Here is a 22629-nt window from a genome sequence, read left to right as displayed (position 1 = left end):
CAAGATCAGGTCCGACTGCCGTCGCGCCATCCTCGTCGCTCCAGACTGGCCGAGGAGGTCGTGGTACCCGGATCTGTGGCATCTCACGGTAGGGCAACCGTGGGCACTCCCAGACCGACCAGACTTGCTGTCTCAAGGGCCATTTTTCCATCTGAATTCTGCGGCCCTCAACCTGACTGTGTGGCCATTGAGTCCTGGCTCCTAGCGTCCTCAGGGTTATCTCAAGATGTCATTGCCACCATGAGACAGGCCAGGAAACCAACGTCCGCCAAGATCTATCACAGGGCTTGGAGGATCTTCTTATCCTGGTGCTCTGATCAGGGTTTTACCCCCTGGCCGTTTGCCTTACCCACTTTTCTCTCTTTCCTTCAATCCGGAATGGACAAGGGTTTGTCTCTCGGCTCTCTCAAGGGACAAGTATCGGCGCTTTCCGTGTTTTTTCAAAAGCGTCTAGCCAGGCTTCCGCAGGTCCGCACGTTCCTGCAGGGAGTTTGCCACATAGTCCCACCTTACAAGCGTCCGCTGGAACCCTGGGATCTTAACAGGGTGCTAACGGCTCTTCAGAAACCACCTTTCGAGCCGATGCGGGATGTCTCTCTATCACGCCTTTCGCAGAAGGTGACCTTCCTAGTGGCAGTCACATCACTTCGGAGAGTGTCTGAGCTAGCAGCGCTGTCATGCAAAGCCCCCTTCCTGGTGTTTCACTAGGATAAGGTGGTTCTGCGTCCGGTCCCGGAATTTTTCCCTAAGGTGGTATCCCCTTTTCATCTCAATCAGGATATCTCCTTACCTTCTTTTTGCCCTCATCCAGTTCACCAATGTGAAAAGGATTTGCACTTGTTAGATCTCGTGAGAGCACTCCGGCTCTACATTTCTCGCACGGCGCCCCTGCGCCGTTCTGATGCGCTCTTTGTCCTTGTCGCTGGCCAGCGTAAGGGGTCGCAGGCTTACAAGTCAACCTTGGCTCGGTGGATCAAGGAACCGATTCTTGAAGCCTACCGTTCTTCTGGGCTTCCGATTCCTTCAGGGCTGAAAGCCCATTCTACCAGAGCCGTGGGCGCGTCCTGGGCATTGCGGCACCGGGCGACGGCTCAGCAGGTGTGTCAGGCGGCTACCTGGTCGAGTCTGCACACTTTCACGAAACACTATCAGGTGCATGCCTATGCTTCGGCAGATGCCAGCCTAGGTAGGCGAGTCCTTCAGGCGGCGGTTGCCCACCTGTAAGATGGGGCCGTTTTTCGGCTCTTTTTATCGAGGTATTCTTTTACCCACCCAGGGACTGCTTTTGGACGTCCCAATTGTCTGGGTCTCCCAATGGAGCGACAAAGAAGGGAATTTTGTTTACTTACCGTAAATTCCTTTTCTTCTAGCTCCTATTGGGAGACCCAGCACCCGCCCCTGTTCCCTTCGGGCTGTTGTTCTTTTGTGTACACATGTTGTTCATGTGGAATTGTTCTTTTGGTTCATGGTTTCAGTTCTCCGAACATCCTTCGGATTGAATTTACCTTAGACCAATTTATAAGTTTCCTCCTTCCTGCTTTGGCACCAAAACTGAGGAGCCCGTGATGCACGGGGGGTGTATAGGCAGAGGGGAGGGGTTACACTTTTTAAAGTGTAATACTTTGTGTGGCCTCCGGAGGCAGAAGCTATACACCCAATTGTCTGGGTCTCCCAATAGGAGCTAGAAGAAAAGGAATTTACGGTAAGTAAACAAAATTCCCTTCTTTTTTCTGTTGCTCATTTCTTCTTGTGTACTAATATTTTGTAGGACACATTGATCGTTTGGTCAGAAGCTGAAAACTATGATTTGGCATTGAGTTTTCAAGAAAAGGCTGGATGTGACGAGATTTGGGAGAAAATTTGTCAGGTACGTAATGAGTGTCTGTGCTTAGGTCTCATGCTTTTATCCTTTTTAATTTGCGTGGGTTATACAAGATTGATGACAACCATATGTATTGCACTTTTTCTCCTAATAATTTGATGTGTGGACAGAACATTTTTCTTCCCTTTTTTTTTATTTTAAAAGTTATTTACCTCCAGTAATTTGCAGTTTGTTCCGGGCTCATCGATGAGGCCACTGGAAGCCCCGGCAGCAGCACTACACTGTTGTGTGCATGTGCGTTATTACTGCAGCACATGAACCTTGTCTGTCCACGAGGTCTGTGCCGTCCTCAGACACCCGCATAGAACATTTCTGTGCAAACTTTAGTTTGGAAACCATGTGGTATTAAAAAAAAAAAAAAAAAAAAAAAAAAATTCTAAAGCCAGTTTACCGGTAGTCCCCGATGTGTGGAATCTCATATATGGTCCGGATATAGAGTCCACAAGGAAATAGGGCAAGAGCCAGCCTCGAAAATCAAATGTAGAAATGGTTGTCCAAAGACTCCAGTGGACAAATTCCAGGACTCAGTAGATATTCTTAAAAAATTTTTGTTTTTGCAATTTTATTTGAATAGTTCTATTAAAAATACATCCACACGGTGGGGCAAGACCAATATCGGATAGGGGTAGTGGTCTCTCGGACTACGCGTTTCGGCGTATGTGCACCTTCCACATGGTCCTCAGATTATCTACTGAGTCCTGGAATTTGTCCTTTGGACAACCATTTCTACATATGGTATTTAGTGTAAGATGTGCTCCGTTTCCCTTCATAGATTCTGTTCTTGCATTCTTATACATTTATATGTACTTGCAATTACGGTAAAACCAATACAAATATAGTTGTTTTTTTTTTGTTTTTTTTTTTATTTCTGCAGGTACAAGGGAAAGATCCTTCCGTGGACATCACTCAGGATCTGGTGGATGAATCTGAAGAAGAGCGTTTCGAGGATATGTCCTCTCCAGGCTTGGAATTGCCATCCTGTGAACTTAGTCGGTTAGAGGAGATTGCTGAAGTCGTAGCCTCATCGTTGCCCTCTCCGCTTCGGCGTGAAAAATTATCGCTGTCTTTAGAGAATGAGGGGTACATTAAAAAACTCCTTGAACTTTTTCACGTGTGTGAAGACCTGGAGAACGTTGAAGGATTACACCACTTGTATGAAATTATTAAGGGCATTTTCCTCTTAAACCGAACTGCGCTCTTTGAAGTCATGTTTTCTGAAGACTGCATCATGGACATCATTGGCTGCCTGGAGTACGACCCCTCCTTATCTGTACAGCGGAAGCACAGGGAGTTTCTAACAAAAACTGCAAAATTTAAGGAGGTGATCCCCATATCGGACCCCGAGCTAAAACAGAAAATCCACCAGACGTACCGAGTGCAGTACATACAAGACGTGGTATTGCCCACCCCTTCTGTCTTTGAAGAAAACATGTTGTCTACGCTTCACTCCTTCATATTTTTTAATAAAGTGGAGATAGTTGGTATGTTACAGGTGAGTTATGAATATTCGCCGCCTCTACCACCGACCTGAGAAAAGCGACGAATTGTGGGGATTGTGATTTTATTTCCAGTGTTGATTTCAAAGTTTACGTTTGTCAGATTTCATTTCTGGGATCATTGCTAGTTTTTAGTGTTTTCATTCTCATTATTTTTAATGGGCTTTTCCCTTTCATCTTTTTGTAAAATCATGATTGCTGTGTTAAAAATGACAAAATCAGAAGGTACTTGCCCTCTCGGTGTCCAGCGCTGTCTGTGCACTATTGCTGCAGGGGTGATGTTTTTATTAAGGCAATCGTGATTTTTTGTTTAAAAAATAATGAAAAGCTGTTCAATGTAATTTACCCTGGTACATCATTGATACAGTATACTGATGAGGAGCATTGTGTAACAATCAGGCGACATGCATGCAGCTGCATCACAACTCCGTGCTGGGTTCAGTGCCCAATATTCACCACCATAGGTGATCAGTGCAGGATGTCAGCCCCCCCCCCCCCCCACATCCCACAGATAGGTCAACAATATTGATGCCAATAAATTCCGTTTTAAAGGGAACCTGTCGCCAGATTTTTCCCCCTATATGCTGAGTCCACCACCACTCAGCCCTTATAGAAGGCATTCTAGAATACCATATATAAGTGCCCAAGCCAATCTGGATAACATGAAAAAAAATCTTATAATCACTTGCGGGACGGTCCGGTCTGAGGGTGTCGCTGTTATTTGTCCAGCGCCCCCACTCTTGCTTCCATCTCCGTCCTCCTTCCCTGCTCTGTGTGGATGACGCGTCCTTCATCCACACAGAGGCCACCATTGCGCTCCTACGCAGGCACACTTCTGTCTGCCCTGCTGAGGGCAGATCAAAGTATTGTAGTGCGCATGCGCAGGTGGTCTTTATCCTTTCCCCTGTGCCTGCACATTACAGTACTTTGCCTGCAGCAGGGCAGAGAGAAGTGTGCCTGCGTAGGAGCGCAACGGTGGCCTCTGTGTGGATGAAGGACGCGTCATCCACATGGGGCTGGGAGGGAGGACGGAGATGGAAGGAAGAGAGGAGGTAATGGATCGAGACCAGTGACGCCCATCAGACCGGACCGCTCTCAGGTGACTATAATAAAAGATGGTTTTTACATAATACAGATAGGCCTGGGCTGTTATTTATAGTATACTAGATTGCTGTATATAAGGGAATACGGGTGGTGGCTGCAGCTTATAGAGGACAAATCTGGTGACAGGGTCCCTTTTATGGCTCAGTCTAAATGCTCCAAATTTTCTGCCTGATGTTTTGTAGCAAATGTAATGTGAACTGTTTGTGCAAGATGCTGTGGATCAAAAAATTTTTTTTTATATATATATATATATATATATATATATATATATATATATAAAATATACACACATGTGTATTATAAATCACTAAAGCTGGGGGGGCTATGTGATCATTTTGGCTGCAGCACAGAATAATGCAGGTGAATGGGGGTTGCATTTTGACTTACAACGTGCCGTGACAAGCAAATCACAAAATATCCAAGTGTTTCGGTCACTGTTTTGTGACTTTCTTGTCCTGGTGCCCTGCGGTTTGCAATGATACCACATTAATCTACATTATCCTGCGATTCAGCATTGGCACAGAGCGGTCGTTAGACACATGACCTGTTTTGAGGCCACAGTAGCTGTGTTTTTGCCTTACAAGTGTTTTTCAAGAAACTTAATTGATGATCTTCAGCATTTGACTTCTCTCTAATGGTTAATACAAATGCATATTTTACTGCCCTATTTTGTATAGGACTGTATTCACATAATGGCTATGCTTGTGTATGCAAGGTACTTTATTAACATAGTAATTGAGGGAAGCTTAGCAGAAACCTTGGTGTCTGCATAAAACTTTGTTGCTTGTCCTTATTTTTTGCCCGCATCAATTGTAGAGTTGTAATAATAGTAACTTTTCTCATGTTTGACAATCGGTGGCTTTGGACACTCATACACCAAGTAGGTATTACATATAGAAATTTAATGTTATATTTCTAAGGCCGGAGTTCCACTTGCGTATGACATGCGCGAGTCTCGCATCGGAATCAACCGGCACGGCCGCGCACTCGCCGGACCTGGAGTGGGTCGGCTGCATGTATTTCTGTGTAGCTGAGATGCTAGTGTCCGGAGAGCCTCAGGCTTTGCTGGGTGATACCGAAGCGAGACTCGCGCATGTCATATGCAAGTGCAACTACTGCCTAAGACTGATTTGCACATCTGTGTATTATGATCCAAGATATACACTGTGATGCTCTGACCCAAAATCTGCAGCCTATGAAATGAAGATTGAGGCAATAGACCCGCGACCGAAGTGTGAATACCGCCATACAGTAGAGATCTGTTTTTAGAGCTGTGGTCTGCTATGGAGTATGCTGGGTTCTTGGGTCATTGATAATATGGATGAATGTACTGCAGACTTTAGTTGCTAGATTCTCATTCTTGACGCTGATTTTTATAGTTGCCAGGAAATAAAACAACTATCACTATAAAATAACTAAATCTAATTGATTGCAGAAAAATGTTATATTATGGCATTTTTTTACTACATTCTCTGTACCAGGCGCTGGCTTGAGCCGTGCACAATCCGTCTGGAGGCATCCCTAAATGTGACGCCATCCAGTCTGATTATGATCGGCAAATTTTGTCTGATTTGTATTTAATGGCCAAGTTGAGTTTTGTTCTCTTATTATGCAATCGTAAAAATATAACGTATTTCCTTGTTTATAAGACGTACCGGATTAGACGATGCACCCTAAAGAGTAAAAAAAGGTTAAAAAAAGAAATGGGGTCAGTCTTACAATCCGGTGGTGTCTTACCAGGAGTGGGCGGCTGTGGTGGTAGTGTGGCATCGCAGGAGGCAGGGGCGGTGGTGGAGTAGGGTGATGCTGTGGACGGTGCGGTAGGTGTCCCAGATGCCTGCTGCAGGCGCAGTGACGCAGACAACTTCCAAAAATTGTCGGCGGTGCGGGCTTCAAAGAAATGGTGCCCAGAGTCAGCGCTTGTACAGATGGAGCTCTCAGCTCAAGATCTCATCTGCGCATGCGCCGCCTCCGGGCGCTATTTTCCTTAAGCCTGCTGCTTGGAGATCAGTGGGCTGGAAGCGGCGCGTGCGCAGATGAGATCTTGAGCAGAGAGCTCCATCTGTGCACGCGCTGACTTCGGGCGTCATTATTTCAAGGCCGCACCGCCGAAGCTTTCAGCACTACGCCTGCAGCATCGCTCCTGTGACATCTTTCCACCATGCCCAGTAAGCATTATTCAGATAAGACGCTCCCCTCATTTCTTTATCGTTCCTTTGGGAGACTCAGACCTTGGGTGTGTAGCTTCTGCCTCCGGAGGACACACAAAGTACTACACTTAAAAGTGTAGCTCCTCCCTCTGAGCTTATACACCCCCTGGTGAGCCAGTCCTAGCCAGTTTATTGCTTTGTGTTCAGGAGGACATACATCCACACATGCATTCTCATATGATTTTTTTCCCTTTTTTGGATTGAGATTGAAGAAGTGCGGGTCCACATCTGGACCCCCGGCATGTCGCTTCTCACCCCATTGTGTCGGTGGTGTTGTAAGGTTGATTTCCAAGGCTGGAGCCTTACATGCCGTGCTCCTTCACCATCCCCCCTGGGCTCTGGCTTGAAGTGGGAGCCAGCACGGTCTCCATGCCTGGCAGGAGACCGGTCTCCATTCACAGCCCTTTAGGACCCTGCTGGACCGGAGCACTCATCCCCAGGGACCTGGCCCTGCGTCTCAGCAGCTAAGTACCTGAGACGTTTATATGTTGGGGGTCCCTGTGCTTTATTGTTTGGGGAGAGTGTGCTTACTGTATTTATTGGCATTTCCGGCGGGTTCTCTAGCTGTCGCCCGAGAACCACGCCGATGGTGCCTGCGCGTCAGCCTCGCCGCTCAAATTTATGCCCCGGCTTTGCCGGAGGCCTAGTTTCTGTTCTCTGCCCTCGCATGTCACTCATGCAGAGGGACAGGCTCGGCTCCTCCCGGCGGCCGTCCTGCACAGGGGAGGGACACTCCCCACTGCTGTGCGTGTCTCCTCCCCTGTAGGTCTCTATGGCCCTCCAGATCCCGCTCTCCTCCAGGAACGCCCCAACTCCTGCCCCCTCTCTTTGCTCCGGCGGCCATTTTCTCAGACAGGGTTCACTCTGCGCTGGCCTGCACTCTGCATCCCTGCTGAGGTGCTGTGCATTGGGGGTCCGGGCTTCGGGATCTGGAGGGCACACAACACCGCTTCCAGCGGTCTGGTAAGCCACAACCGGTCTCTGGTTGTGGACCTCTGATATACTCTCTGGGGTTCATTCTCTTTGTAGAGTCCCCACTCCAGCAGCATGTCTCACACGAGGAGCAAGGCTCCAAAGCTTTATACTGTATGCGCTGCATGTAAGCTCCTGCTGCCTGAGCCGAGCACCTATCCACATTGTGATGTCTGCTCTAACTTGGCGGTGCCACAGCCTGGAGTCTCACCCCCAGTGGTCTCTCAGGCTGCTGCTGCACCTGTGGCTGAACCCCCGGCCTGGGTAGAATCCTTTTCTAGGTCCATATCCCAGTCTTTTGCTGAGTCCATGGGACTTCTGTCCAGGACTTTGATGAATATGCATCAGCCCCCTTCACAGGGTGCCTCTACTGCTAAGGGTCCCTTAGGATCTCTATCTTCTGACCTCCGTCCACCGGAGCTCACAGAGGATTCATCATCAGGGCCCAGACCCCGTACTCCTAAGAGGAGACGCAGGGTTTCCTCTCCCTCCTCATCCCGTGGCTCTGATTCAGGAGCTGACTCGCAGGACGAGGAGGATGCCTTTACAGGGGTCTCGGAGGCTAACTCCATGTACCCCATTGATCTTTCCGAGGGTGACTCTGATCTTAGTGACTTGATTGCTTCCATTAATTCTGTACTGGATCTCAATCCGTCAGTATCAGAGGAGCAACCCTCTCTGGCAGAAAAGCACCAGTTTACCTCGCCTAAGAGGACAAAGAGTGTGTTCTTTAACCACTCCAGTTTTCAGGCCACTGTGACCAAACCCAGGGCCTGTCCTGACAAACACCTCCCAAAGCGTGGTTCTGATGACCGTTTTCCCTTTCCACCTGAGGTGGTCAAGGAGTGGGCTCACTCCCCAAAGGTAGACCCTCCGGTGTCTAGGCTCTCAGCCCGGACCGTTGTGTCGGTGGCTGATGGCACCTCCCTTAAGGATTCCACTGACCGTCAGATTGACCTTCTGGCCAAATCCGTGTATGAAGCGGCGGTGGCCGCGTTTTCCCCAACTTTTCCAGCAGTGTGGGCTCTCAAAGCCATCTCTGCTTCTCTAGAGGAGATGCATTCCCTCACCAGGCAATCTATGCCCGAGATGGTTGCCTTAACTTCTCAAGCTTCAGCTTTTTCATCTTATGCCATGTCTACCATGCTAGAGGCTTCTCACCGCACTGCGGTGGCTTCGGCTAATTCCATCGTTATCCGCAGGATCTTGTGGCTTCGAGAGTGGAAGGCAGATGCTTCTTCTAAGAAGTACCTTGCTGGGCTCCCTTTTGCTGGGTCCCGGCTGTTCGGAGAACAGCTGGATGAAATTATTAAAGAAGCTACTGGCGGGAAGAGTACTTCCATGCCACAAACCAAAACCAGGAAACCTGCCCAGGGTAGGAATCAGTCGAGGTTTCGCTCCTTTCGTTCCTCCAACTGGTCGTCCTCTAAGCCCTCGGCCTCGTCCACTAACTCAGCTAAGGACCAGAAATCCAACTGGTGCCCAAAAGCGCGTCCTCAGAAGACCGCAGGAGGTGCTGCCACTAAGGCAGCCTCCTCGTGACTCTCTGCCTGCTCCGGCAATGTCCTTAGTCGGTGGCAGGCTCTCCCACTTTGGCGACGCTTAGTTTCAACACGTCTCCGATCAGTGGGTGCGGGATATCATCTCCCACGGCTACAGGATAGAATTTTCTTCCAGCCCGCCAAACAGATTTTTTCTCTCAACTCCCCCCTGCTCCAAGGCCGCCGCCTTCTCACAGGCCGTGGCAGCCTTGCAGGCCAACGGAGTAATTGTACCAGTTCCCGCCCGGGAACGGTTCAGAGGTTTCTACTCAAATCTCTTCCTAGTTCCCAAAAAGGACGGTACCTTCCGGCCCATCCTGGATCTCAAGCTTCTCAACAAGCATGTTCAGGTGCGGCACTTTCACATGGAGTCTCTGCGATCAGTCATTGCCTCAATGACCCAAGGGGATTTCCTGGCGTCCATCGACATCAGAGATGCCTATCTGCATGTGCCAATTGCAGTTTCACACCAGCGTTGGCTACGTTTTGCAATAGGAGAAGATCATTTCCAATTCGTGGCTCTCCCCTTCGGGTTAGCCACGGGCCCTCGGGTATTCACCAAGGTCATGGCAGCAGTGATTGCGGTTCTGCACCTCCAGGGGTTGGCAGTGATTCCTTACCTGGACGACCTTCTAGTCAAGGCTTCATCCAGCGCAGACTGTCAGCGGAGTGTCTCGCTCACTCTCGCCACTCTAGCCCAATTCGGGTGGTTTGTCAATCTGCCCAAATCCACTCTGACTCCGACCCAGAAGCTCACGTACCTAGGGATGCAGTTTGAGACTTTGTCGGCTCTAGTGAAGTTGCCCTTAAACAAACAGCTGTCACTCCAGCTGGCGGTGCGCTGTCTTCTGAGGCCCCGCCGTTATACTCTCAGGCGTCTGATGCAGGTGTTGGGTCAAATGGTGGCGTCCATGGAGGCTGTTCCCTTTGCTCAGTTCCATCTGCGCCCGCTGCAGCTGGACATTCTCCGCTGTTGGGACAAGCGGCCTTCCTCCTTGCACAAGTTAGTGGCTCTGTCGCCACGGACCAGGAGCTCCCTTCAGTGGTGGCTTCGGCCCCTCTCTCTGTCCCAGGGGCGCTCCTTCCTGGCCCCGTCCTGGGTGATCCTCACCACGGATGCCAGTCTATCCGGCTGGGGGGCAGTATGTCTCCACCACAGAGCGCAGGGCACTTGGACTCCGTCTGAGTCAGCCCTTTCAATCAATGTGCTGGAAACCAGAGCCGTGCTTCTAGCTCTCCTAGCTTTTCACCACCTGTTGGCGGGCAGGCACATTAGAGTTCAGTCAGACAACGCGACAGCGGTTGCCTACATAATCACCAAGGCGGGACACGCAGCCGCCTGGCAATGATGGAGGTACAACGCATCCTTCAATGGGCGGAGGACTCAAAGTCCACCATATCCGCAGCCCACATACCAGGCGTGGAAAACTGGGAGGCAGATTATCTCAGCCGTCAAAGCGTGGACGGTGGCGAGTGGTCCCTGCACCCGGCAGTGTTTCAGTCAATCTGCTGCAAATGGGGCACTCCGGACGTGGACCTAATGGCATCCCGTCACAACAACAAAGTTCCTGTTTACGTGGCTCGCTACCTCGATCCTCAGGCCTTCGCCGCGGACGCTCTGGTTCAAGACTGGTCCCAGTTTCGTCTGTCTTACGTGTTTCCCCCTCTAGCTCTCTTGCCCAGAGTCCTTCGCAAGATCAGAATGGAGGGCCGTCGAGTCATCCTCATTGCACCGGACTGGCCCAGGCGAGCTTGGTATCCGGACCTGCTCCACCTGTCCGTAGAGATGCCGTGGCATCTCCCGGACCGTCCAGACCTACTCTCGCAAGGTCCGTTTTTCCGCCCGAATTCTGCGGCTCTCAAATTGACGGCGTGGCTCTTGAGTCCTGGATTTTGACGGCTTCTTGTATTCCTCCTGAAGTCATCTCCACTATGACTCTGGCCCGTAAGTCTTCCTCCGCTAAGATCTATCACAGGACTTGGAAAATTTTCCTGTCCTGGTGTCGCTCTACCGACCATCCTCCTTGGCCATTCTCCTTGCCAACCCTTCTGTCTTTTCTACAGTCCGGTCTGCAGCTAGGACTGTCCCTCAACTCTCTCAAGGGACAAGTCTCAGCTCTGTCAGTTCTGTTCCAGCGGCGTCTCGCTCGGCTGGCTCAGGTCCGCACCTTCATGCAAGGCGCGTCTCACATCATTCCGCCTTATCGGCGGCCCTTGGATCCCTGGGACCTTAACTTGGTCCTCACGGTATTGCAGAAACCCCCTTTTGAGCCTCTTAGGGAGGTTTCTTTGTATCGTCTTTCTCAAAAGGTGGCCTTTCTAGTGGCCATAACTTCCCTCAGGAGAGTCTCTTGATTTGGCTGCGCTCTCCTCGAAGTCACCTTTTTTAGTTTTTCATCAAGACAAGGTGGTTCTCCGTCCGACTCCGGACTTTCTTCCTAAGGTGGTTTCTCCTTTCCACCTTAACCAGGACATTACCCTACCTTCCTTCTGTCCATCGCTTTGAAAAAGCGCTGCATACTCTAGATCTGGTGCGTGCTCTCCGGATCTATGTGTCTCGCACCGCTGCGCTTAGGCGGTGCACCTCTCTTTTTGTGCTAACCACAGGTCGGCGCAAGGGCCTCCCTGCTTCTAAGCCGACCTTAGCCCGTTGGATTAGATCGACCATTTCAGACGCCTACCAGAGTACTCAGGTGCCTCCCCCGCCGGGGATCAAGGCACACTCGACCAGAGCTGTCGGTGCCTCTTGGGCTTTCAGGCACCAGGCTACGGCTCAGCAGGTCTGTCAGGCTGCCACTTGGACTAGTCTGCACACCTTCTCGAAGCACTACCAAGTGCATGCTCATGCTTCGGCAGATGCGAGCTTGGGCAGACGCATCCTTCAGGCGTCTGTCGCCCACTTGTGAAGTTAGGTTCTGCCTACTCCTTAGTTTATACTGTTTATTTCCCACCAATGGACTGCTTTGAGACGTCCCATGGTCTGGGTCTCCCATAAGGAACGATGAAGAAAAAGAGAATTTTGTTACTTACCGTAAATTCTTTTTCTTATAGTTCCGTATTGGGAGACCCAGCTCCCTCCCTGTTGCCTGTTGGCAGTTTCTTGTTCCGCGTGTTATCACCGGCTGTTGTCGTGGACAGAGTCTCCGGTTGTTCCAGCTCTTGCTCTGTTCTACTTGTGGGTGGCTATTCTCCTTCAGCTTTTGCACTAAACTGGCTAGGACTGGCTCACCAGGGGGTGTATACGCTCAGAGGGAGGAGCTACACTTTTTAGTGTAGTACTTTGTGTGTCCTCCGGAGGCAGAAGCTAAACACCCATGGTCTGGGTCTCCCAATACGGAACTATAAGAAAAAGAATTTACGGTAAGTAACAAAATTCTCTTTTTTTCTTCCCAAATGTTTGGGAGGAAAAGTGCGTCCTATAATCTGAAAAATACGATCTGTTATATAAAGAAATGATTTTGTTACGGAGAAAAAAACTTTTAGGCTATGTGCGCACTTACCGGATTTTGCCGCGGATTTGCTGCATGTTTCGCTGCAGAAAATGTTCATAACATCTCTGCAGTGAATCACCAGCAAATCCTATGGAGAAAAAAAATCCTGTGCGCACTGGGCGGAATTTGACAGCTGCATGTTTTGCTGCGGGAATCCCGCAGCAAAAACAAGTGCATGTCACTTCTTTTCCGCACATCGCTGCGGGATTTCACTTCATTGACTCAATGTTAATCATGAAATCCCGCAGGGAATAACGCAGGCAGCAAATTCTGTGCGGTTCACTGCGTTTTGCTGCGTTATTCCCTGCGGTATTTCGCGGTTTACCTCCGGTAATGTGCATCACTTGCTTGCGGTTTTGCAGGGAAGTGATGTCATTACAGGAAGAGGAAGCCGTGCACAGAGTAAACACACACACAGATCACAGACACAGAACACATAGACACAGACACATAGAACACAAATAGAAATAAAACGGAAATATAGGAAAAAAAGAACGTGGGCTCCGCTGCATATTTACCTTCCAGCCGAGGTAAGCACACAGCGGCGGCCCGGTATTGTCAGGCTGGGGAGGGAGAGGGGCAGGGGTAATGTCCCCCGCCTCACTCCCCCTCCGGCAGCCGAGAATATCAGCCGCAGCTGCCCCGGCACTGTCGCATGCAATATGCGGCAGCACCGGCGTGTCCTCTGCTCTTCTTGCCACCGTGTAGCAGTGCTGGCAAGGTAATACAAGGGGTTAATGGTGATGGGGGACCACCGCCATTAACCCCAGGCTTGATCATGGCAGCGTCTATGTGACAGCTGACATGATCAACCCGTAAGTAAAGTGAAAAAAACACAGACACCGAAAAATCCTTTATTTTAAATAAAACCAACAAGCCTCGTTCACCATTTTATTAACCCCCCCCAAACAAAGCTCCGGCGTAATCCACCGCTCCGACATCCACAGCTCCGGCTCCGGCGTCCTGCACTGCTGACATCCAGCCGCGACTGTCACAGACACAGGCTGAATGCAGCAGACAGCAGAGGTAATTACCGGTCATTTCCCACGGCCGGTAATGTGAACTCACTGCCGACCGTGGGAAATGTAGCGATCTGTCCTCTATCTATCCCTCTATCTATCCCTCTGTCTATCTATCTATCCCTCTATCTATTCTTCTGTCTATCTACTATCAGAATTAAATGTGTTTTTTTTTTTTTTTTTTTCTTCAATGTGCTTTATTGCATTGAATGCAATAAAGCACATCCCAACCCGCACGCGGCAATACCGCGGTAAAACCGCAGCAAACCGCATGCGGTTTTCGGGTGCGGTTTCCCGCGGTTTTTTACCGCGGGTGCGGTAATCTTTGAGAGCATGCGGAATTTTCTCAAGAAAATTCCATTTCCCAGTGCGCACAGAGCATTAATGTTATGTCCCTGTTTTGTTCTTTGGATTGTGCATAAAACCTCGCTGCCAGTGCATGTTCCTACAGATCTGATTGCTGTTATTTTGGGATCAAGAAAGTGTGAGCAGAAGGAAGCCAGGATTGGGCATAGCATTCATGAAATGGTTTCACTCACTGAAAGCAAGCAGAGTATTAAAAATAAGTACAGCAAGTGAACCCTAAGGCTTTGTGCCCACGGAGAGAGTGTCCTGCGGACATATCCGCAGGAGCTCCCAGAAATCTGCAGCACAACTTCGTCTGTTTCCATGCTGCGGAATGTCCTGCGGATATGGTGCGGGCATTCTGCATTGAGGATACAGTACCATGGCTTCGGCACTGCATCCTCAATGCAGAACAAGTGCTGAGTGATCGGGGAGTTCATACCTCCATCATGCAGCACCTCGCTTTCCGGCTGTGTTTGTCTGCACATTGCAGGAGAAGGTGAGCGGGCCTGAACTAGCTCCGGCTGTCACATGACCGGAGCTCGTGCAGTGCAGGCCAGGCCCACCTCCTCCTTCCTGCTCATGGCTTCACTGCGCTCCAGTCTGCACCCGACGAAGTGACTTCGGTGACTTCGGTATCAAGGCAGGTATGTATGGGACCCTGCGGAGAAATCTGCAGGAATAATTCACATGCTGCAGATTTTTCCGCAGGGAAATTCGCATCATTTCCGCTGCGGAAAAAAAATGCAGTATGGGCACAGTAGTTCCCAAATGCCATAGAAATGGCTGGGGACTCACTGTACTGCGGATTTTTGAAAAATCCGCGGAATTTCCGTGAAAAAATCGCCGCAAATTCCGCATATTTTCCGCAGCGTGGGCACATAGTTTTATGGTTGGGGCTGAACGGCAAACCAGGTTATGTGGTGACAAGTGTCTATATGTCGTTGATGCATCCTGCGTAATGCATGTGAATGGGACGCAGTAAGATTTTCAGGGCACCATGACTCTGACATGCAAATGAAAAAAATCAGAACCAGTTGTATTTTTTTTAATTTGAAGCTACCCTACGGGGAATGGTTGCAAGGGGGCTTTATCCCCCCGCATTACAGTTCTGTGTGACAGCAGCAGAGAACAAGGATCGCTGTCCAGACCCAGCCTAAATTTTGGCTGGGGACCTACTGTTATGATTGTGAGATATACAAAACGGATACTCATTCCAGATGACTTCATTTGTTTACTTTTTTGCAGTTGATATTGAATTTAGGTGTCCATCAGAAGCCCTCTTCAGGAATGTTTTCCAGAGCACCCTATTGTCTAGATCCATGAGTCTTTAACATGCATGAAGTGTATATTATCGGCTTAAATAGTTCTGCATTGACATGATGAGATCTGGCTTATAGCTCCTGTGACCGGATCGTCTACGTTCCCACTTGTGAAAATGCTGCTTTTTTTCTGCCCGAAACTCACAATCGCAGTCTCCTCTTCATATTGCATTATTCCTGCACTTACCCTTTTGTTCACGCATGTTCGTAGCACTAAAAACTAGGTGACGCTACGTGGGAACATAGCCTCCATATTTCACTTCAGGATATGATTTTATTTTCTTTGTTTTAATGTACAGTTATCGTTACTGTCAGGATGGCAGAACATGATTGAGCTCAACCACTAAAATTGGTCCGTCAGACTCTTGTTTCTGGTTTTGCACTCTTTTATACAGAACTGTTTGTAGCGAATGCATCTAAACTTATGAGAAATATCTATCAGTGTGTCATATACATAATATAATATCTTCCTGCCAACGATTACTATAAAAACCAATGACTCTAATTGTCCTCTTGACTTTTAGGAGGATGAGAAATTTTTAACAGAATTATTTGCGCACTTGACAGATGAAGCGACAGATGATGAGAAGCGTCAGGAGCTGGTACGTGAAACTGCGGAAGACCTTGTACTGAAACTCTCTACACTCGGTTATGGATTCATTAACCAAAAAAAATTGTATCTCCCTTGGACTGATTTTTGCTTTTACAGGTGAATTTCCTGAAAGAATTTTGTGCTTTTTCCCAAACATTACAACCTCAGAACAGAGATACCTTCTTCAAGACCTTATCTAACATGGGCATCCTGCCTGCTCTGGAAGTAATACTGGTAAGTGGCACGGGGTCTGCACTGTACATTGATTTTTATAATGAAGTATTATATATGGATGGAGCAAATGGGGTGGTGGTGATGGAAATAACATCTTTGCACTGTGCTATCTTTCCCATTATCTTTAGATGACTGTATAATTGGTCTGGGTGCGCCACGTCCTGCACATAGACTTATTATAGCCAGTGCACATGGCCAATTTCTTTATCGTTCCTTTGGGAGACCCAGACCATGGGTGTTTAGCTTCTGCCTCCGGAGGACACACAAAGTACTACACTAAAAAGTGTAGCTTCTCCCTCTGAGCTTGTACACCCCCCTGGTGAGCAGACCCAGCCAGTTTATCGCTTTGTGTTACATCCTTACATGCATTCTCATATGATTTTTTCCTTTTGGAATGAGTTTGAAGAACTGCGGGTCCACGTCTGGACCCCCAGCATGTCCCTTCTCACCCCACTGTGTCGGCGGTGTTGTAAGGTTGATTTCCTAGGCTGGAGCCTTGCATGCCGTGCTCCTTCACCATCCCTCCTGGGCTCTGGCTTGAAGTGGGAGCCAGCACGGTCTCCATGCCTGGCAGGAGACCGGTCTCCATCCGCAGCCCTTCAGGACCCTGCTGGACCGGAGCACTCATCCCCAGGGACATGGCCTTGCGTCTCAGCAGCTAAGTACCTGAGGCGTTTATATTTGGGGGTCCCTGTGCTGTATTGTTTGGGGAGAGTGTGTTTGCTGTATTTACTGACATTTCCGGCGGGTTCTCTAGCTATCGCCCGAGAACCGCGCCGATGGTGCCTGCGCGTCGGCCTCGCCGCTCAAATTTAGGCCCCGGCTTTGCCGGAGGCCTAGTTTCGTTTCACTGCCCTCACATGTCACTCATGCAGAGGGACAGCGCGGCTCCTCCCGGCGGCCGTTCTGCACAAGGGAGGGACACTCCCCACTGCTGTGAGTGTCTCCTCCCCTGTAGGTCTCTATGGCCCTCCAGATCCCGCCCCCTCTCTTCGCTCCGGCGGCCATTTTCTCATCGTTCACTCAGCGCTGGTCTCTGCATCCCTGCTGAGGTGCTGTGTTTGGGGGTCCGGGCTTCGGGATCTGAAGGGCACACAACACCGCTCTGCACAGCACAGCGGTCTGGTAAGCCACAACCGGTTCTGGTTGTGGACCTCTGATATACTCTCTGGGGTTCATTGTCTGGCAGAGCCCCCACTTCAGCAGCATGTCTCACACGAGGAGCAAGGCTCCAAAGCTTTACTCTGTATGCGCTGCATGTAAGCTCCTGCTGCCTGAACCGAGCACCTATCCACATTGTGATGCCTGCTCTACCTTGGCGGTGCCACAGCCTGGAGTCTCACCCCCAGTGGTCTCTCAGGCTGCTCCTGCTCCTGTGGCTGAACCCCCGGCTTGGGTAGAATCCTTTTCTAGGTCTATCTCCCAGTCTTTTGCTGAGTCCATGGGACTTCTGTCCAGGACTTTGCTGAATCTGCATCAGCCCCCCTCACAGGGTGCCTCTGCTGCTAGGTCTCTCTCAGGACCGGAGCTCACAGGGGATTCATCATCAGGTCCCAGACCCAGTCCTCCTGAGAAGAGACGTAGGGTTCCCTCTCCCACCTCCTCCCGCGGCTCTGATTCAAGAGCGGACTCGCAGGATGAGGAGGATGCCTTTACAGGGGGTTCGGAGGCTAACTCCATGTACCCCATTGATCTGTCCTGACAAACGCTTCCCAAAGCGTGGTTCTGATGACCGTTTTCCCTTTCCACCTGAGGTGGTCAAGGAGTGGGCTCAGTCCCCAAAGGTAAACCCCCCGGTGTCTAGGCTCTCAGCCTGGACCGTTGTGTCGGTGGCTGATGACACCTCCCTTAAGGATTCCACTGACCGCCAGGTTGACCTTCTGGCCAAATCTGTATATGAGGCGGCGGGGGCCTCCTTTTCCCTGACCTTTGCAGCAGAGTGGGCTCTCAAAGCCATCTCTGCTTCTCTGGAGGAGATGCATTCCCTCACCAGGGAATCTATGCCCGAAATGGTTGCCTTGACTTCCCAAGCTTTGGCTTTTTCATCCTATGCCATGTCTGCCATGCTGGAGGCTTCTCACCGCACTGCGGTGGCTTCGGCTAATTCCCTCGCTATCCGCAGGATCTTGTGGCTTCGAGAGTGGAAGGCAGATGCTTCTTCTAAGAAGTACCTTGCTGGGCTCCCTTTTGCTGGGTCCCGGCTGTTCGGAGAACAGCTGGAAGAAATTATTAAGGAAGCTACTGGCGGGAAGAGTACTTCCATGCCACAAACCAAAACCAGGAAACCTGTCCAGGGTAGGAATCAGTCGAGGTTTCGCTCCTTTCGTTCCTCCAACTGGTCGTCCTCTAAGCCCTCGGCCTCGTCCACTAACTCAGCCAAGGACCAGAAATCCAACTGGCGCCCAAAAGCGCGTCCACAGAAGACCGCAGGAGGTGCTGCCACTAAGGCAGCCTCCTCGTGACTATCTGCCTACCCCAGCAACGTCCTTAGTCGGTGGCAGGCTCTCCCACTTTGGCGACGCTTGGTTTCAACACGTCTCCGATCAGTGGGTGAGAGATATCATCTCCCACGGCTACAGGATAGAATTCTCTTCCAGCCCGCCAGACAGATTTTTTCTCTCAACCCCCCCTGCTCCAAGGCCGCCGCCTTCTCACAGGCCGTGGCATCCTTGCAGGCCAACTGAGTAATTGTACCGGTTCCCGCCCGGGAACGGTTCAGAGGTTTCTACTCAAATCTCTTCCTAGTCCCCAAAAAGGGGACGGTACCTTCCGGCCCATCCTGGATCTCAAGCTTCTCAACAAGCATGTTCAGGTGCGGCACTTTCGCATGGAGTCTCTGCGATCAGTCATTGCCTCAATGACCCAAGGGGATTTCGTAGCGTCCATCGACATCAGAGATGCCTATCTGCATGTGCCAATTGCAGTTTCACACCAGCGTTGGCTACGTTTTGCAATAGGAGAAGATCATTTCCAATTCGTGGCTCTCCCCTTCGGGTTGGCCACAGCCCCTCGGGTATTCACCAAGGTCATGGCAGCTGTGGTTGCGGTTCTGCACCTCCAGGGGTTGGCAGTGATTCCTTACCTGGACGACCTTCTAGTCAAGGCGTCATCCAGCGCAGACTGTCAGCGGAGTGTCTCGCTCACTCTCGCCACTCTAGCCCAATTCGGGTGGCTGGTCAATCTGCCCAAATCCACTCTGACTCCGACCCAGAGTCTCACGTACCTAGGGATGCAGTTCGAGACTCTGCCGGCACTTGTGAAGTTGCCCTTAGTCAAACAGCAGTCCCTCCATCTGGCGGTGCGCTCTCTGCTGAGGTCCCGCCGTCATTCCATCAGGCACCTAATGCAGGTGCTGGGTCAGATGGTGGCGTCAATGGAGGCTGTTCCCTTTGCCCAGTTCCATCTGCGTCCTCTGCAGCTGGACATTCTCCGCTGTTGGGACAAGCGGACTTCCTCCTTGCACAGGTTAGTGGCTCTGTCGCCACAGACCAGGGGCTCCCTTCAGTGGTGGCTTCGGCCCCTCTCTCTGTCCCAGGGGCGCTCCTTCCTGGCCCCGTCCTGGGTGATCCTCACCACGGATGCCAGTCTATCCGGCTGGGGAGCGGTATGTCTCCACCACAGAGCGCAGGGCACTTGGACTCCGTCCGAATCAGCCCTTTCAATCAATGTGCTGGAAACCCGAGCTGTGCTTCTAGCTCTCCTAGCTTTTCACCACCTGTTGGCCGGCAGGCACATTCGAGTCCAGTCAGACAACGCGACAGCGGTTGCCTACATCAATCACCAAGGCGGGACACGCAGCCGCCTGGCAATGTTGGAGGTACAACGCATCCTTCAATGGGTGGAGGACTCTGGGTCCACCATATCCGCAGTCCACATACCAGGCGTGGAAAACTGGGAAGCAGATTATCTCAGCCGTCAAAGCGTGGACGGTGGCGAGTGGTCCCTGCACCCGGCAGTGTTTCAGTCAATCTGCCGCAAATGGGGCACTCCGGACGTGGACCTAATGGCATCCCGTCACAACAACAAAGTTCCTGTTTACGTGGCTCGCTCCCACGATCCTCAGGCATTCGCCGCGGACGCTCTGGTTCAAGACTGGTCCCAGTTTCGTCTGTCCTACGTGTTTCCCCCTCTAGCGCTCTTGCCCAGAGTCCTGCGCAAGATCAGAATGGAGGGCCGTCGAGTCATCCTCATTGCACCGGACTGGCCCAGGCGAGCTTGGTATCCAGACCTGCTCCATCTGTCCGTAGAGATGCCGTGGCATCTTCCGGACCATCCAGACCTTCTCTCGCAAGGTCCGTTTTTCCGTCTGAATTCTGCGGCTCTCAGATTGACGGCGTGGCTCTTGAGTCCTGGATTTTGGCGGCTTCTGGTATTCCTCCTGAAGTCATCTCCACTATGACCCGGGCCCGTAAGGCTTCCTCCGCTAAGATCTATCACAGGACCTGGAGAATTTTCCTGTCCTGGTGTCGCTCTACCGACCATCCTCCTTGGCCTTTCTCCTTGCCGACCCTTCTGTCTTTTCTACAGTCCGGTCTGCAGCTAGGACTATCCCTCAACTCTCTCAAGGGACAAGTCTCAGCTCTATCAGTCCTGTTCCAGCGACGTCTCGCTCGGCTGGCTCAGGTCCGCACCTTCATGCAGGGCGCGTCTGACATCATTCCGCCCTACCGGCGGCCCTTGGATCCATGGGACCTTAATTTGGTTCTCACGGTTTTGCAGAAACCCCCCTTTGAGCCTCTTAGGGAGGTTTCCTTGTATTGTCTTTCACAGAAAGTGGCCTTTCTGGTGGCCATAACTTCTCTCAGGAGAGTCTCTGATTTGGCTGCGCTCTCTTCGGAGTCACCTTTTTTGGTTTTTCATCAAGACAAGGTGGTTCTCCGTCTGACTCCGGACTTTCTTCCTAAGGTGGTCTCTCCTTTCCACCTTAACCAGGACATTACCCTACCTTCCTTCTGTCCGGCTCCTGTTCATCGCTTTGAAAAAGCGCTGCATAATCTGGATCTGGTGCGTGCTCTCCGGATCTATGTGTCTCGCACCGCTGCACTTAGGCGGTGCACCTCTCTTTTTGTGCTAACCACAGGTCGGCGTAAGGGCCTCTCGGCTTCTAAGCCGACCTTAGCTCGTTGGATTAGGTCGGCCATTTCCGATGCCTACCAGTGTACTCAGGTGCCTTCCCCGCCGGGGATCAAGGCGCACTCGACCAGAGCTGTCGGTGCCTCTTGGGCTTTCAGGCACCAGGCTACGGCTCAGCAGGTCTGTCAGGCTGCCACTTGGACTAGCCTGCATACCTTTTCGAAGCACTACCAAGTGCATGCTCATGCTTCGGCAGATGCAAGCTTGGGCAGACGCATCCTTCAGGCAGCTGTCGCCCACTTGTGAAGTTAGGTCCTGCCTACTTCTTAGTTTATACTGTTTCTTTCCCACCCAGGGACAGCTTTGGAATGTCCCATAGTCTGGGTCTCCCAAAGGAACGATGAAGAAAAAGAGAATTTTGTTTACTTACCGTAAATTCTTTTTCTTATAGTTCCGTATTGGGAGACCCAGCTCCCTCCCTGTTGCCTGTTGGCATTTTTCTTGTTCCGTGTGTTATCACCGGCTGTTGTCGTGGACAGAGTCTCCGGTTGTTCCGGCTCTTGCTCTGTTCTACTTGTGGGTGGCTATTCTCCTTCAGCTTTTGCACTAAACTGGCTAGATCTGGTTATCCAGGGGGTGTATAAGCTCAGAGGGAGGAGCTACACTTTTTAGTGTAGTACTTTGTGTGTCCTCCGGAGGCAGAAGCTAAACACCCATGGTCTGGGTCTCCCAATACGGAACTATAAGAAAAAGAATTTACGGTAAGTAAACAAAATTCTCTTTTTTACATATAGGCTGTTCATGGGGGAAAAACGGGTAACATTGTACCTTTATTATGGGCTAGAATAATGCATGCAATGTAAAAGCAGCCATCTGCATTTATGGCCATCTGAACTTGGCCTAAGGGCCGCTTTACACGCTACGACATCGCTAGCAATTGCTAGCGATGTCCAGCGCAATAGCACCCGCCCCCGTCGCACATGCGATATGTGAGGATTGCTGCCGTAGCGAACATTATTGCTACGGCCGCTTCACACGCACATACCTGGTCGGTGACGTCGCTGTGACCGCCGAATAATATCTCCTTTAAGTGGGAGGTGCGTTCGGCGTCATAGCAACGTCACTAAGCGGCCGGCCAATGGAAGCGGAGGGGCGGAGATGAGCGGGACAATATATCCCGCCCACCTTCTTCCTTCTGCATTGTCGCTGGAGGCAGGTAAGGAGATGTTCGTCGCTCCTGCAGTGTCACATACAGCGATGTGTGGAGCTGCAGGAACGACAACATCGTACCGGCAGCAGCAGCGATATCATGAAAAGGAGCGACGTGTCACCAATCAACATTTTTTGA

General features: G+C 50.7%; 1 protein-coding gene across 1 annotated transcript in view; it reads left to right on the top strand.

Moving 5' to 3' along the window:
• PPP4R3A (protein phosphatase 4 regulatory subunit 3A) overlaps window positions 1–22629 on the top strand; it is a 71697-nt gene that overhangs the window by 14737 nt on the left and 34331 nt on the right. Inside the window, exons 3-6 of the mRNA XM_075330990.1 lie at window positions 1769–1867; window positions 2757–3374; window positions 15907–15984; window positions 16092–16208. Of these exons, the coding sequence (XP_075187105.1) occupies window positions 1769–1867; window positions 2757–3374; window positions 15907–15984; window positions 16092–16208 (912 nt within the window). The remainder of the gene's footprint in view (window positions 1–1768; window positions 1868–2756; window positions 3375–15906; window positions 15985–16091; window positions 16209–22629) is intronic.

Source organism: Anomaloglossus baeobatrachus, chromosome 12 (assembly GCF_048569485.1).
Source record: "Anomaloglossus baeobatrachus isolate aAnoBae1 chromosome 12, aAnoBae1.hap1, whole genome shotgun sequence".
Taxonomy (NCBI): Eukaryota; Metazoa; Chordata; class Amphibia; order Anura; family Aromobatidae; genus Anomaloglossus; species Anomaloglossus baeobatrachus.
This window is presented reverse-complemented; position numbering and strand designations above follow the sequence as displayed.